Source organism: Bos indicus, chromosome 13, assembly GCF_029378745.1.
Source record: "Bos indicus isolate NIAB-ARS_2022 breed Sahiwal x Tharparkar chromosome 13, NIAB-ARS_B.indTharparkar_mat_pri_1.0, whole genome shotgun sequence".
NCBI lineage: Eukaryota > Metazoa > Chordata > Mammalia > Artiodactyla > Bovidae > Bos > Bos indicus.
This window is the reverse complement of record NC_091772.1, coordinates 38,571,720-38,587,555: the sequence shown is the minus strand read 5'-3', so window position 1 is coordinate 38,587,555 and position 15,836 is coordinate 38,571,720. Positions and strand designations below refer to the sequence as shown.

The 15,836-nt window shown below is 42.7% G+C and overlaps 1 protein-coding gene across 8 annotated transcripts in view; it reads left to right on the top strand.

Moving 5' to 3' along the window:
- The first annotated feature begins 59 nt into the window (after positions 1-59).
- The window catches only part of DZANK1 (double zinc ribbon and ankyrin repeat domains 1), a 52,671-nt gene continuing 36,894 nt past the window's right edge, over positions 60-15,836 (top strand). For 7 of the 8 annotated variants that reach the window (XM_070801038.1, XM_070801035.1, XM_070801034.1 and 4 more), the window contains exons 1-6: positions 68-188; positions 2,351-2,467; positions 5,796-5,949; positions 12,802-12,916; positions 14,343-14,439; positions 15,539-15,657. In XM_070801038.1, coding sequence (XP_070657139.1) covers positions 2,359-2,467; positions 5,796-5,949; positions 12,802-12,916; positions 14,343-14,439; positions 15,539-15,657 — 594 coding nt within the window. In that variant the 5' untranslated portion in view covers positions 68-188; positions 2,351-2,358. Of the gene's footprint in view, positions 189-2,350; positions 2,468-5,795; positions 5,950-12,801; positions 12,917-14,342; positions 14,440-15,538; positions 15,658-15,836 lie in introns of all 8 variants that reach the window. The other variant, XM_070801040.1, reaches the window with a different exon arrangement.

Below are 15,836 nucleotides of genomic sequence, written 5' to 3'. Positions count from 1 at the left end.
GCGGCCGCCTGTCTCCGGGCCAACCGCAGGGGCGGAGCTAGTTGCTAGGAAGCGGGTTCCTGCCAATCACCTGCCCAGCTCCCGGTGGGCGGGGCGCGGCTCGCAGCGTCTTGGTAACCCGTACAGCCGCAGTGAAGGAGAAGACCAAGGGCGGTGAGCGGTGGGCTGCCTCGGTGGGGGCTGCGGAGGTACCCAAGGGGTCCCGATCGGGTCCTGGTGGCTGGGGGAGGGGGAGGGAGAAAAGGGCATCCTTCGTTCAGCCGAGTCGTGGCGGTGTCCTTGGCTGCACCTGAAGGACGGAGACGGGGACCAGACGGGGTTCCAGAACCGGGCGGTGAGGGGCAGTCTGGATGGAGGGATGGCGGGGTGGGGGATGCTGTTGACGCAGTCGGGCCTAGCGGATCGGTCTACGGATGGATCCCCTTCGCTCGGGGCCCACTGGCCTACGCACTGTCAGCCTTTCAAGGACATCGCCTAGTCGCCGCAGGAATTATCCCCCCCACCCCCCCCCCGCCACCCCCAGACGTTTTTATTTTGAACTAATTTTTAACCATTTTTAAATTTTAACTGCCTCTCACGTAAATGAAAATGTGAGGATGGGCACGCTCCAGAGCCCTTCTGCAGGGGCTGTCGCGCTATCCGTATATGTATCTGCAATTTAAATTCTTAGCCTCCGACCTGGAACTATCCAACCAGGCATCAAATTCACCCCTTAAATTTAGCCATCCCACCTTTGGGTTATAGTCTATGACAAACCTCAAACCACAGAGACGTTCGGGGTAGTTTTATTTATTTATTTTAAAAAAATTTTTTGGCGTCATGTCATGCGTGGCTTGCAGTAACTTGGTACCCCCACCAGAGATTGAACTAGAGCCCCTGCAGTGAAAACATCAAATCCTAACCACTGTACCGTCAGGGAATTTCCAAGGCAGCATTGTTTAGAATAAAACCCAAAACTGAAAAGAAAATAATAAATGCCCAATCACAAATTGGTAAATAAGATTATGTAAGTATTTGGAAAATTGTAAATAATAGGGGAGGGTACAAGAAGTACTCTATAAAAATTGAATTTCAATGTAGATTTTAACTGAGTAAAACCTATGCATCCATTATCATTGAAATTTGAACAGACCATCCGAGATGTAAATGGTTTTTAAGGTGTGGGATTTCTCCCCTAAATCCTTTATGTATTAATAATTATGAACACTCCCATACCCAAGAAAAAAATCACTAAGACCTCCATACTTGTACTTAATTACTTATAAATACAGTAGATGGAATGGGAGACTGTTTTAAGGTGTGGGTCCCCCCCCCCAATCCTGGGTGTATTAATAATTATGAACCCTCCCATCCCCAAGAAAAAGATCACTAAGACCTCCATACTTACACTTAATTACTTATAAATACAGGAGATGGAGTGAGAGACTTTTGTGTTCATTCCTCACTTTTTATATCCATGCCAGCTTTCTTCTGGCTGAGGCGTGACCCTCTGTCATTTTCTAAAGTTTCTTTTGCAGCTTTCACAGGCACGAACCAATTGATGACAACTGCAGGACTTTGAACATGGAGCTTTCCCAAGGGAGCTGGCTCTAAATGAACATTTCATGCTACATACAAAGTTACTTCTGTTCCTCTTGTGTGCTGTCTTGCCTGAAGTCAAGAGAGGTGGTGTACTAAAAAGAGGCAGGTCAGACTGGTAATGATCCAGGGATTGCTTAGGTCTGGTCATCAGTGATGATCTCTGCTCTGACATGTGCATTTAACCTGCTCACTTTAAATTTTATTCCCCCATCCCATACACTCCTGCTTCCCTCCCACCCCAAAGTGAGGTAAATACTCAGGTAATCAAAAGCCCACACAAGATCTCAACAGCAAAAATACAGCAGAGACAATAATTATTTCCATTAAAAATGGTATTTGGGGACTTCCCTGGTGGTCCATTGGTTAAGACTTTGCCTTCCAGTGCGGAGGGTGCCAGTTCATTCCCTGGTTGGGGAGCTAAGATCCCACATGCCTTACAGCCAAAAAACATAAAACAGAAGCAATGTTGTTACAAATTCAATAAAGACTTTTAAAAATGATCCACATCAAAAAAATTTTTTAATTATATTTATATTACACACGACATTGTAAATCAACTATATTTCAATTTAAAAAAAGACAAAAGAACTGAAATGAGTCTCCCAAAAAAGAAAAAAGAAAAATGATATTTGTAGATGGTAGAGGAACAACATTCTCTTTAGTTTTTACTAGTCTTACTGTATTTGAATGAGAGACTTCTCTTCAGTGTCTGTTCACATATAGGTGTCCGTTGGAATTTATTTTCATCCACTTTTTTTTTTAATGTAAGGAGGGAAAATGACAGCTGGTTCAGTGTGTGTCCCTCAAATCATACCCCTGCGGGTGCCTCAGCCCGGAAAAGCCAACCATGAAATTGATAACAATACGCTTTTGGAAATGAAATCAGGTAAGAATCAAATGTACTGAAATTGTTTAAAATAACCCTGCCATGTTCTCTATATTCATCTGGTTGTTGATTTACCCTCTTTGCATCCTTTCTATAATCAGAATCTTGGGATGATTGTAAAACTTTCAAAATTTGAAACAATGTTGGTTTCTAGAGTGGCATTTATATAGGTTACAACAGCTGGCTCTTGCCAACCTTCCATTTGTGTTGGAAAGATTTGCAGCAACACTATGACTTACTTTAACCAAGTTGCTGCTGCTAAGTCGCTTCAGTCGTGTCCGATCCTGTGCGACCCCATAGACGGCAGCCCCCAGGCTCCCCCGTCCCTGGGATTCTCCAGGCAAGAACACTGGAGTGGGTTGCCATTTCCTTCTCCAATGCATGAAAGTGGAAAAATAAAGTGAAATCACTCAGTCGTGTCCGGATCCTAGTCAGGTTAGGATGTCCCATTGCTTCCCCAGACTTTCCCAGGATTCTGTGTTTTTCTGGGATATCAGTTTGACCTGCTAACACAGGTTTCCCAGTCAGACAGGTTGGAGAGTGAACAATCCTGGCTTTGAAAACATCTAGTGATCTTCAGTACATTCCTCAGCCTTTCTTAGTCTCAGCCTCTAGACTGTAAGAGACCGATAATATTATCTATAGTTTAGAGTCATCATGAGGATTAATGAATTGATATGTGATGTGAGAGGCACACAGGTTCTGGCACATGGTGATGCCAAAAGACATCACAACTATTTCTGCTGAAATAAAGCAGTGAATGTGTTTCTTTTTCATGCCAGAAACACACACACACACTCATTTACATATGTAATATAAAGAGAAGGAAAAGTTTTATAGATAGAACGTATGAACAATTACTTGTTTAAAACAGACTCTTGATTTGCAGCCACATGGATGGACCTAAGAGATGATCAAATTAAGTGAAGTAAGTCAGAAAAAGACAAATATCATATGATATCACATATATTTTGAATCTATAAAAAAATGGTACAAATGATCTTACTTACAAAACAGAAATAGACTCACAGACATAGAAAACAAACTTATGGTTACCAAAGATGGTAGGAGGAGATAAATTCAGAGTTTGGGATTAACAGGTACACAGTACTATATATAAAATAGATAAACAACAAGAACCTATTATATAACACAGGGAACTATATTCAATATCCTGTAATAGCCTATAATGGAAAAGAATCCGAAAAAGAAAAAACTATATACATATGTATAGCTGAATCACTTTGCTATACACTTGAAAGTAGTACAACATTATAGAAAAATAGATTTCAATTTTTTTAAATAGAAAAATTAGACTTCAATTAAAAAATAGACTCTGAGACTCCAGTTACGTATTTGAATAACTAATGTGCATACAAACTATATGTACCGATGATGTGACACCTGGGCTTCCTAGACTGAGAGGTCCAAATAAGAATATATATATTATACTGTGTCTTCCTTTATCTTAAAAGCTAATATTATTTTAAAAATTCCTCAAACCAAAATTCAAGTCTTAATATATGTGCTCATAACCCTCAGGAGAAGTTGGGTAATGATTGACAAATGATGACAGGGTATCCAATTTCTCTAATATCTGAAATGTCTAATAAATGAAGGATTCTGCAATTCAGTGCCAAAAGTAATAATATCCCAATAGGAAAAATGGACAAAGGATGTGAAAAGACATTTTATAGGAAAGGAAATACGTGTTTTAAACGTATGAGAATATGCTCCTATTCACCCTTCACTTGCTTGCTGAGCAGAGCTTATCCTCTGCTTCATTTACTCCCTTGTACTTAATCACCACTTAACAAATTCTATGCAGTCGTTTCCTGTTTGTGTGTGTTTTTTTTTAAATTATGAGAGGAGGGACTTTGGTCACTGATGTATTCCCAGCATCTGAAACAGTGTCTGGCATGTAATAGGCATTTGGTAAATACTTGTTGAATGAGTGAGTGAATCTTACTCAAAATATAAGAAATATGAGTTAAAGCTATGAGATACTTTTTTTTAACCTGGGAAATAGAAATGAAATATCAGCAAAATAAAAGAAAAAATGATCACACACGATATGGTTGAGATGGTGGGTTAACATGCACTTCCATTCCCTGCTGGTAGCAGGGTGAATTGTTTCAATGTCCATGGAGGGAAGTTTGGCAACATTAACCAAAATTACAAACTCACATAGCTTTTAACTCAAGAACAGTACTAGTTCTACATATTTTGCAGATATACTTATAAAAAGAACTCTTTGCAGGGTTATTCATTATAATGTTTGCAATAGCAAAAGTAAAAAAGAAAGAAAAGGAAAAGAAGATGGTTTATATGTTCATCTGTAGGGATTGGCTGTTGGCCAGTGATTCATCCATTGGAATAGAATGCACTGCAGCCATAAAGAAGAATGGGGTGCTTTTGAATGGAGCAATATAGGACAATATACAAGATACAATGTTAAATGAAGAGAAAAAGGGTGTGAAACAGGGCATGATATGCCGTTTGTATGTACAAAGAGGGGGAGACTTAAAAATATGTACGTATATGCTTGTATGGATGTAAACTACATACATATATTGGAAGGACAGTTGATATTATTGGTTGCCTTTGGGCAGCTGATGAGGGCAGGGAGCTTGGAGGGAAAGTTTTCATTGTATATCCTTGTTTGACCTTTTGAATCTTGGATCATCTGAATTTATTACCTTTACCTTTATTACCTTATTACCTTTATTAATTTTCCCAAGAAGTGCACGAATCATTTACCAAGTCCAAATAAAATAATAACAAAACCATTTTTTAAGCAATGCTCAAAAATGAAAAATCAGCTTCTGCTTTCTAAGTAGACACTGTGGCTTTAAACCCCTGCTTGGTTTGTATCAGCGCTCTGTCGAAGAGGCAAAATGCCATAGTGGTTCAAGAGCATGGTCTGTGAGCAACTAAGATCCAGCACAGTCAAATGAATAAATTAAAAAAAAATGTTTTAATCCCTCCTGTTTTAAAAAGAAATCAGCCTGATCAACAGATCCAACTTCCCAGAAGTCAGATCAAAATTCTGCTGTCATTTACCAGATTTCTTAACCTCTCTGGGACTCAGTTCCCTCATCTATAATGTGGATATAAAATAGACCTATCTCATAAAGTTGTACTGATAAAATTAGTTAATTCACATAAAGCACAGTGCCTGGCACAAAAAACTCTATTGTTAGTTATTGTTATTCACTTCTACAGTATATATTTTTTAAAAATCTCATTAAATGACTGATCCCTAGGCATTATTCAGGGACTTGCTACTTTAGTGTTAATTCTAGATATCCTGTTTTGGGTTTTTCAGACACCCCGGATGTCAACATATATTATACCCTGGATGGCAGCAAACCTGAATTCCAAAAGAAAATTGGTTATGGTGAAAACACTACCTTTAAGTATACGAAGCCTATTACCCTGCCTGATGGAAAAATACAAGTTAAAGCTATCGCAGTCACTAAGTAAGTCAAGAGCATAATGACTGGGATGATTTATATTTATTATGTTTTAACTTTACTCATTTCAATGAGAATCGGTGCTGGATTATAAAGACACTAAAGAAAAAGTTATCTTAATTTCAGCATATGTCTGTAACCTTTGTGTTTGTCTTTTATTGAGTTATACTGTAAAATACACATATTTACATACATAATTAACATGAGGAAAAGTTTTATGGATAGAACATATAAACAATTACTTGTTTAAAACAGATTCTGGATTTGCAGCCACATGGATGGACCTAGAGATGATCATATGGGTAAAAGGGTATAGTTCAGTGACGTGCAGTGTGTATTGATACTGTTTTTAGTCTGAAATCCACACTGGGATTTTGGGAAAGTGAAAGAAAGTGAAATCGCTCAGTCATGTCCGACTGTTTGCTACCCCATGGACTGTAGCCTGCCAGGCTCCTCCACCTATGGGATTTTCCAGGCAAGAGTACTGGAGTGGGTTGCCATTTCCTTCTCCAAAGGAAGAGCCTTTTCAGGGTTTGGGACCTCCGAACAGATTTGTCTTGAGGAAAATGCTGCTTTTAATAGATGGTTCTTTTATTCCCCAGGACATGGCCTATGACCACCATGGTTCTCCATCTGATTTTGTACTGACTTTATTGCCCTTCAAAGCTACCATCATCTTGATTTGTTAGGTGTTAGCTAATTCATTCTTTTCTTTGTCCTTTCTTTCCTAGTCAACACTTTTTTTTCAGTTTCAAGTATAGAGATACCACTTAATTTGGTAAACTTCACCGTGGTAAACGTGGTAAACTTCATCTTTAGAGAAAAAAGATCCTCAAATGCTTTGCAGATTAGTCTGTGATAGAGGAATTATTTTGTGCCGCAAAACAGGTTTGGCCACATTTCTGGAAGACTAATACTGGGGCTGGCCCAGGTAATTTAAATTAGACTCCAGGCTCCCCCTGCTGGCTAAACTACTGCATGGCCTTTTAAGCTACAAATTCTACAATGATGATTGCTTGGCATTAAAAAAAATTTTTTTTAATAATAAAATGAAAACAGAAAAAAACCCTGACACATGATTATTCTTTATTAAAAATTGTGATATGTGGCTTTTCCCACTTGCCAACCCATTTCTACTGAAACAAGTCATCTCAGTTATTGAAAACTAATAAGCTGATTACTCTGGCGCATCATGCTGCAAGGTGACAGTAAAATGAAGTCGCGATCAATGACTTTGTAGTTCAAAGGAGTTAATAGAACTTCCAGCAGAGTCTGAAAAATAAGGACACTGTTTATGCGTCTCACCATCTTGTTCTGTGCCCACTAAGTGTCTGCTCTGAAATGCTGTTAGTATTTCAGATATGCTCAGCTTAGGAAAAGTACCTATACAAAAAAAATTTGAAAGTTAGTGCTTGTATCTAATTGTGATAAAATAGTTCTTTATGGAAATCATGCAGCTTTGTTCAAGTCTCTGTGTCTAGGTTTTTCAGGCCATTAGTTTCTTAATAAGGAGAAAAAGGCCTTTAGATAAGACTGTTAACAATGAAAGGTCTTTAACATATTAAGAGGAAAACCTGTGGTCATGAAGTTTTGAATGATATACAAAAATATTTGTGATATAGTCAATGAAAAAAATTAGGATGTAAGATGACACACTAGTATTGTGACACTTGCAAAAATACACAGAGGACTTCCCTGGTGATCCAGGGGTTAAGAATCCTCCTGCCAATGCAGGGGACACAGGTGTGATCCCTGGTCCAAGAAGAACCTTCAGAGATGCTGCAAAGTAACCAAGCCTGTGCTCCACAATAAGAGAAGCCACTGCAGTAAGAAGCCCATGCACCACAATGAAGAGCAGCTCCCGCTTGCTGTAACTGGAGAAACCCTGCTGCTGCTGCTGCTGCTAAGTCACTTCAGTCGTGTCCGACTCTGTGTGACACCATAGCCAGCAGCCCACCAGGCTCCCCAGTCCCTGGGATTCTCCAGGCAAGAACACTGGAGTGGATTGCCATTTCCTTCTCCAATGCATGAAAGTGAAAAATGAAAGGGAAGTCGCTCAGTCGTGTCGGACTCTTCGCGACCCCATGGACTGCAGCCCACCAGGCTCCTCCATCCATGGGATTTTCCAGGCAAGAGTACTGGAGTGGGGTGCCATTGCCTTCTCCGAGAGAAACCCTGCACGCAGCAACAAAGACCCTGCATAGCTAAAATGAATAAGTAAATAAATTTGCAAAATACACAGAGATAGAAAAGGGCAGTGATCCTCAAGTGACTGGGAACCAGGCTTCTGCTCAGAGCCACCCAGGCCGTAAACCCGACCATTCCTCAGGATTCAAATGGTCCCTGGATGGAGATGTTTGTGATGTGAGGAAGTTATCTTATTAGGAGGACACTGTATCTTGGATAACAGGCCATGAGCCAGTGATGATGAGCATCCAGGTGAGATGGATGCTGAGGTGAATGAGTTAAACAAGCAGTTCATCTAAAAGACTTTCTATATCTGCATCCAGATACCTGTATCTGTAAATTTGTTTTGTTATTGAGAATAACAAAACACATGCTTCCCCAAAGGTTAGCCGCCCGTAAGTCTCTCCAGCCAGTGAGCATGCAAGTACCCACTGATCATGTTATTTCTTAAATACTGTCATTCACTGATAGGTAGTGGCTGTTCAGACCAGTTGTATATTTCTGAGAATTGTTTTCTCCTTCTAAAAATGTGGCTTAAGACTTTGACATGGCTTAATGGTAAACATTTCTTAGGGCTTCCCTGGCAGCTCAGACAGGAAAGAATCTGCCTGCAATGCAGTAGACCTGGGTTCGATCTCTGGGTTGGGAAGATCCCCTGGAGGAGGGCATGGTGACCCACTTCAGTATTGTTGCCTAGAGAATCCCATGGACAGAGGAGCCTGGTGGGCTACAGTCCATGGGGTCACAAAGAGTCAGACATGACTAAGCAACTGAGCACAGCACAGCAAACATTTCTCAACTGTTTTGGAACTGGTATCTATTCATTTCTGGATGTTTACTTAACCAAAGAATTTTAAGTGTTTGGGGACACTTAAAGTTTCAAGAATTTTAAGAAATGTAAAAAAATCAACATGTAAGAAATCTGAGAAATTGCAAAAGAAATAATGAAACAGATAAAAACACATCAAAGGCCAATAGGTAAATCAACGAGCAAAGCAGATAAAGGACACTGAAGGCAGACACCAACTTGAGATATAAGAGTATTAAGTTCCTGGGCAGATCAAGCAGAATCCCTTGTGTTCTAGCTGTGAGCTTTCAGTGCAAATTAGTGAGAGTGAGAGTTAAACATACCAGACAAATACACCAAAGTGTGGTCACAAGGATGTGGCAGAGGCTGCAGACTGCTCCCCAAATCTGTGTTGCCTTCTTCAAGAATCATAGAAGCTTCCCTGGTGGCTCAGTGGTAAAGAATCCGCCTACCAGTGCAGGAGACACGGGTTCGATCCTTGGTCCAGGAAGATTCCACATGCTGTGGAGCAACTAACCCCATGCGCCACAACTATTGAGCCTGTGATCTAGAGCCTGGGAACCACAACTACTGAAGCCCGCACACAACAAGAGAAGCCACCGAAATGAGAAGCCCGCTCACTGAAACTAGAGAGTAGCCCCCGCTCACCACAACCAGAGGCAGCCTGGGAAGCAGCGAAGACCCAGCACAATGAAAACAAAACAAAATTATTTTAAAAATAAAATAAGTAAAGTTTATTTTTTAAAAAAATAGAGCCTAGGATTTTTAGCAGGACACACGTGTTTTCAGTCCTCCTTGAAGCTAGCAAGAGCCCCGTGAATGCATGGGGTGTGGCCATTGAATGCACGTGGAAGTGACGTGGCAGTTTCTAGATTGTGCCCTGTAGGAGGAGGCAGGCCGTGGTTCCTGCCAGCTGGAATGTGGCTGTGGTGGTCAGCCACGTTGGGTCACAAGGACGTGTCATGTCCTAGATATGATGGGGCAACAGGGTAGAAAGTCAACCCTAGGCCCCGGGCACCATGGCTCCCATGCATAGCTCTGGGTGGGTTATAGCCCATTGATATGGTTTTTCCAGTGGTCATGTATGGATGTGAGAGTTGGACTGTGAAGAAAGCTGAGCACTGAAGAATTGATGCTTTTGAACTTTGGTGTTGGAGAAGACTCTTGAGAGTCCCTTGAACTGCAAGGAGATCCAACCAGTCCATTCTAAAAGAGATCAGTCCTGGGTGTTCTTTGGAAGGACTGATGCTAAAGCTGAAACTCTGGTACTTTGGCCACCTCATGTGAAGAGTTGACTCATTGGAAAAGACTCTGATGCTGGGAGGGATTGGGGGCAGGAGGAGAAGGGGACGACAGAGGATGAGATGGCTGGATGGCATCACCGACTCGATGGACATGAGTTTGAATGAACTCCAGGAGTTGGTGATGGACAGGGAGGCCTGGTGTGCTGCGATTCATGGGGTCACAAAGAGTCGGACACGACTGAGCGACTGAACTGAACTGAACTGACTCTGTTTAAGCCACAGTTGTTTTGATTCTGCATTACAACAATCAAGCCTATATCCCAATACACCAGGGACATATCTCAAGCAAATACCTACAGAGAACATATTCAAGGGTACAGGTGATCGAAACAGGCCAACAGTGTCAAGCGTCAGCGAGTGTGTGGAGAAACTGGAACCCTCAAATGATGCCAGTGGGGATGTACATGGAACAACCACAGGTCGCAGTTTCTAAAAAGTTAAACTCACTGACCATCTGACCCAGTGGTTCTGCTCCAGTGTATCTGTCCACATATATGGCTGGACCAGCCCTTGTTGTTGTTCTTATGATTCCAAAAGGCCCTCAGAGTAATCATCAAGGAACTTGGAAAGAGAAGAAGTTTATTACCTACAAGTCCTGGGGATTATGTGGCACCCAGTGAGGTCACAAATACAAAGAGATGGGGGCGGGGGGAGAGAAGAAGGGACAAATCACAGGCCAAGGGTCTGCTTCTATTAGGGTTGAGGGCGGGGGGCTGGGGGGTTCCATGGGCTCAGTCTTCATTGGTGAATTTTGAATGTATGAGCAAGAATTTACAGTGAGAAGAGAAAAAAATTGCCCAATTGGTCAGTCATGGAAACCAACCAAGATCTCTAAAAGGGCTTCCATGGCGGGGCAGTGGCTGGATCTTCATCTGGTCCTGTGGCTGGTGATGTGTTTACTCAAGAGCACCATCTTTGAAGTGGATGCCTCAGCAAAGCCTAAGTTAGGCGCCTGATTACAAACAAGAGAAAACCCAACCTCAGGGGCTCACACTATAAAGACTCATACGTGAATACTCATAACAGTATTAAGTATTGTAACCTCCAAACTGGAAAAATCCAAATGACTGCCCATTGGGGAATGGATAAACAAACTGTACATTTGTAAAATGGAATGCTACTCAAGAATAAAGATGAATGAATTGCTGACACGTGGCAACTACATAGGTGAACCTCAGGAACAACAAAAAACAGGACAAGTAAAGGCAGCCAGACGTGTGAGACTGTATTTGTAGGATTACATTTATCAGCATGGCAACCCACCCCAGTATTCTTGCCTGGAGAATCCCATGGATAGAGGAGCTTGGAGGACTACAGTCCATGGGGTCGCAAAGAGTCAGACATGACTGAGCAACTAAGCTCAGCACAGCACAGAAAAGGCAAAACTATGAAGACAGGAAGCAGGTCAGTGGTTGCCTGGTGTAGGAGGTGGAAGTGAGGAGTAACTAGAAACAGGTTGTTGTAACCCTGGACTGTGGTGGTAGGTGCACAGTTGTATAAATGTATGGAGTATCATCAAATTATATACCTAGAGTAAGTGCATTTTATGTCATGTACATTATACCTCAGTAAAAATGTTTAGAAAAATAAAGAGTATATAGATGAGCTGCTGGTGCTGAGGGGAAATCACCTCCAGAATTTACTTCTGGCCACCTCTCTGTTGGTTTCTCATGGGACTTCTATTGCATCATGGAGGAACAAGATTAATTGTGAAATATTATGAATAAATTGAAAACTGGCTAGTATTTGGGGAATAACTGTTAAAATCTTCCAGGGCAGTGTATATTATGCTACCCACAGTTGGGATAAGGAAAATTCCCATAACTTATGTGGAATGAATGATATACAGGTAACCTCATTCTTTGCTTCAGAATAGTTTCAGGATTAAGGTATGACATCTTTATGGTGAATGTGGTAGATAGTCCTCCAAATGGCCCCCCAGTGAGCCATGCCTCCCACAATATCCCCTCCTTCTGAATCTGGGCTGGCCCTACAACTTACTTTTGACCAAGAGAGTGCTCCAGACATGACGCTAAGGCCAGACCACAAGAAGCCTTGCAGTATCTGCTCTGGTCTCTTGGAACATAAAAGCTGGGAGAAGCCAGCCACCTTGTAGGAAGTCTTTGATTTACCTGAGACCTACTACTATGAGGAACCCCAAGTTCACCACCTGTAAAGGGAGATAGAAAGGGAAGGAGGGAGATGACTGGCAAGTCCCCAGCTGACTTAGAACCTGAGGGGAGAAACCATTTTGGACATCTGACTGAGTTGTACTTTCACTTGACTCTGGCCCAAGCTGACACCTGACTGCAACCACACGAGAGGTGGCAAACCCACACCTCTGTGTTCTAAGACATAATGTTTTGCAGTGGCTTATTACATAGCAAGAGATAACTGAATAAGAGTAAGGTTAAGACCATAGAAATGGTAATATTTTGGTCTCTCCAATTTAAAATATTAATATGATAAATTCATTCTAGAGTCATCTTAATTGCTGGACACCTTGTCTTTGAACCTTTGTGTGACACACAGACTTTTCCTGTTTGGAATAATTTTCAGAGACTGCAGAGAGAGTGCCATTGTAACAAAGGTGTTTCAGGTGGACTCTATTCCACCAGATCCAGTCTCTCCAGAAGACACTGTGGAAAATGCTCTCAAGGACCCTCCGAAGCAGGCAAGTACTGACACTATGATGCATTTGAATCGTCACCACGTCCCTGGTCCCTTTCCTCAGTGGTCACATCTTCCCCTTCATTTACCCCCAGAGTCAGTCTGTCATCCATTTTCAGGTTCTTATCGTTGGGGTCACTCTCAACCACTGCACAGTATCTTTGCTGGTTTCCCACCTTTTGGCCAGTCCCCACCCTGCCTGTTGGAGACTCCTCACTGGCATCTCTATCTAGGCTCCTGTGTCTTCTCCTCTTACCCTATGGAAGAAAGCAGAAACCCTCAGCCTGGCCTCTCAGAGCCAGTTTCTGTCCTCAGTCATCCTTTCCTGCTTTGTGACTCCCCTGTTTACGTTCCAGCTCAAACTCGATTGTGCATGCTGTGTTCTGTCTCTGCTCCCCTAGCTCCCAGGCCTTCTTTCATCAAGTGCTTTGATCACGTGATTACTCTGCTCCTTGTCTGTCTCCCCCATGTACTGTAAGCTCCCAGGCAGCAGAGAGCAATTCTGCCATACTCCATGTCCTGCATGGGGACAGGTAGGAGAGGGTGGAGGCATTTGTTGAAAAGAAGTATCGGGCTAGTAGGAGCCCTCAGGGGGCATGACCTTCAGTTATGTTGAAAGCTTTGTTTCCAGATACAAAGCCTCACCTCTTTAGAGAATGAACTACACCTATCTAGAAAGGACATTTGAAACTCTAGTCCTTGGGTTCTGGGTATCAGTGGGATGGATCCCAGGGTCAGAGGGTGGGCCAGCCCACAGTGAGGCAGTTAAACAGAAAGTCTCAGACTCTCGTTGGGGTGATGGGAAGTTTTTTGGGGGAGTCCCTTCAGCCTAACAATTAACCAGAGGGCAGCAAAGAGGCCGTGGGACCAGAGTGGTGGATGCAGGCATGGTGTGGGGCCCACTTGTGACCAGGGGTCTACACTGACCGGGAGGCAGCCAGCAGGGGTTGAGCCAACATGTACCAGCAGGTGTTCAGGCTTCAGCCAAGCATGAGGGACTGACCCTAAGGAGAAGAAAGCTAGAGAGAAGCATGTCTGTGTTTCAGGGCCGTGTGTGGGAGGACAGTGGACAGAAGATCTGTCTGGGTCCGACCCCACCCTGTCTTTGCCCCCATGGTCTGGTGGTCCCTCTATTGTCACTGTGTCTCCCAAGAGTGTGACGTCCTACCTGTGTGCTGTCACCTGCCTCCAGGCTTGGCCACTTGACATGGAAGGGGCATCCCAAGCAGGCGTGCTGCCAAGCAAACAGCCCAGAGTCAAAGCTGTGTGTGTCCAGAGACAGTGAGACAAAGGTGACTTGGTGAAAACGACTCTGACCCCTTTCTAGTAAAGAAGTGCAGGCTGTGTCACCGTCTCTCCTATGGAACTTCTAATTTTCATATCTAAACAGGCGGAGTCAAGTGATTGATACATAGTCTCTTCCCTTCTAGGAACTGAAAAATGGATTTGTTGAATCAAAAGGAAGGAAGAAATATAAGAATCCTGAAAGTAAACTGGGTTGGAATGTTAACCTTGGAAAGTTTCCAGGTATGAAGTGACAGGACGAAGATACAAGTTAATATTCTAAACCACCAAACAGGTTCAGGGCTTGTGTTCTTGTCTTCCGAGGGGTTGACTAAGAAACACCAGGACAGTACAGTAAGATCTCATTTGACTTTTAATGCCATCCTGGCTACAGGAAGGAGAGTCAAGCTATCCAGCAGACTCAGATTTATCTATTCATTGCAGCACGGGAGACTACGTGGTACAGGAACCGTGGCAATCTCATCAACTAAAGTACAGACAACAGTTGCTGGGGGAAGGTGGGGTTTGGATGAAATTTAAATGAAAGAAGAGTTCTGATAGGTAGGCGAAGCAGAGATCAGTGGGAAATGGTCGCCATGAGGTATGGACCCGAGAAGGGGACCAGGGTTCTGTTTCCTTGGAAACAACAAAGACACATGTGGAAGGTAGTGCCCAGAGACCTTTCTCTGAAGCTCTGCACTTGGGTTGGACATTGAGGCTGCTTCTCTGTGGTTGGATGGCATCACCAACTCAATAGACACAAGTCTGAGCAAACTCTGGGAGACAGTGTAGGACAGGGGAGCCTGGTGTGCGGCCATCCATGGGGTCACAAAGAGTCAGGCATGACTGAGCGACTGAACAACAACTCTATGTCACAGTGACCTGGGTCTTCCAGGCAACAGTTGGATGTTTCATTCTTACTGATAGGATTTCAAACAGCAAAGTTTTCTGATAATCTGATTTTAGAGAGCAGGGTTTCTTGGTCAGTAAGAAACAGTGGTCACTCAGAGTGGGAACTGTTAGGATGTGTGACAGCTGCAGTGTGTCCTTGGGACACATAAGATTCCCTGCTGACCTTGCAACTGGATTTATCCATTCTCCCCCCTGGTGCAGAATGCTGGGCAATGTGGCAGGGCAGATTTTCATTTTCTCAGTCTGGGCCCACTTTTTTCTTTATTGCTATGAATTCAACTGAGTGGGAGCTTCTCTGCATAGTTACTACATTAGAAAATGTGACAACAGTGTCCCCTTATTAAAAGGTTTCTAACTATGAAGACACATTTGCATGAAAGCACATATGATTTCAGATATTCACAGAATGATGCTTTTGATGTAATTGTAGACATGGGTGAAAGAAGTGACCCTAAAACATTGAAAGACCTTCGCTTCTCAGAGAGTCCGCGGGAAGCCCCAACTTTCCGTGATGAATTGGGCTCTAGACCAGCCCCCCAGCAGCCCCAGGTAACTGCTAAAGAAACTCCTTTGTTACTAAAGATCTACTGTGTTTTTAATGCTTCCTGCAACATACTTTAAGAAAATGTCCCTGCCTTTTCACCATGTTTTATACCAGATACCTAGTTGAACAAAAAAGGCCCCTGTACTCATGGTGCTCACATTTTATTGGGGATGGGGGCAGGCAG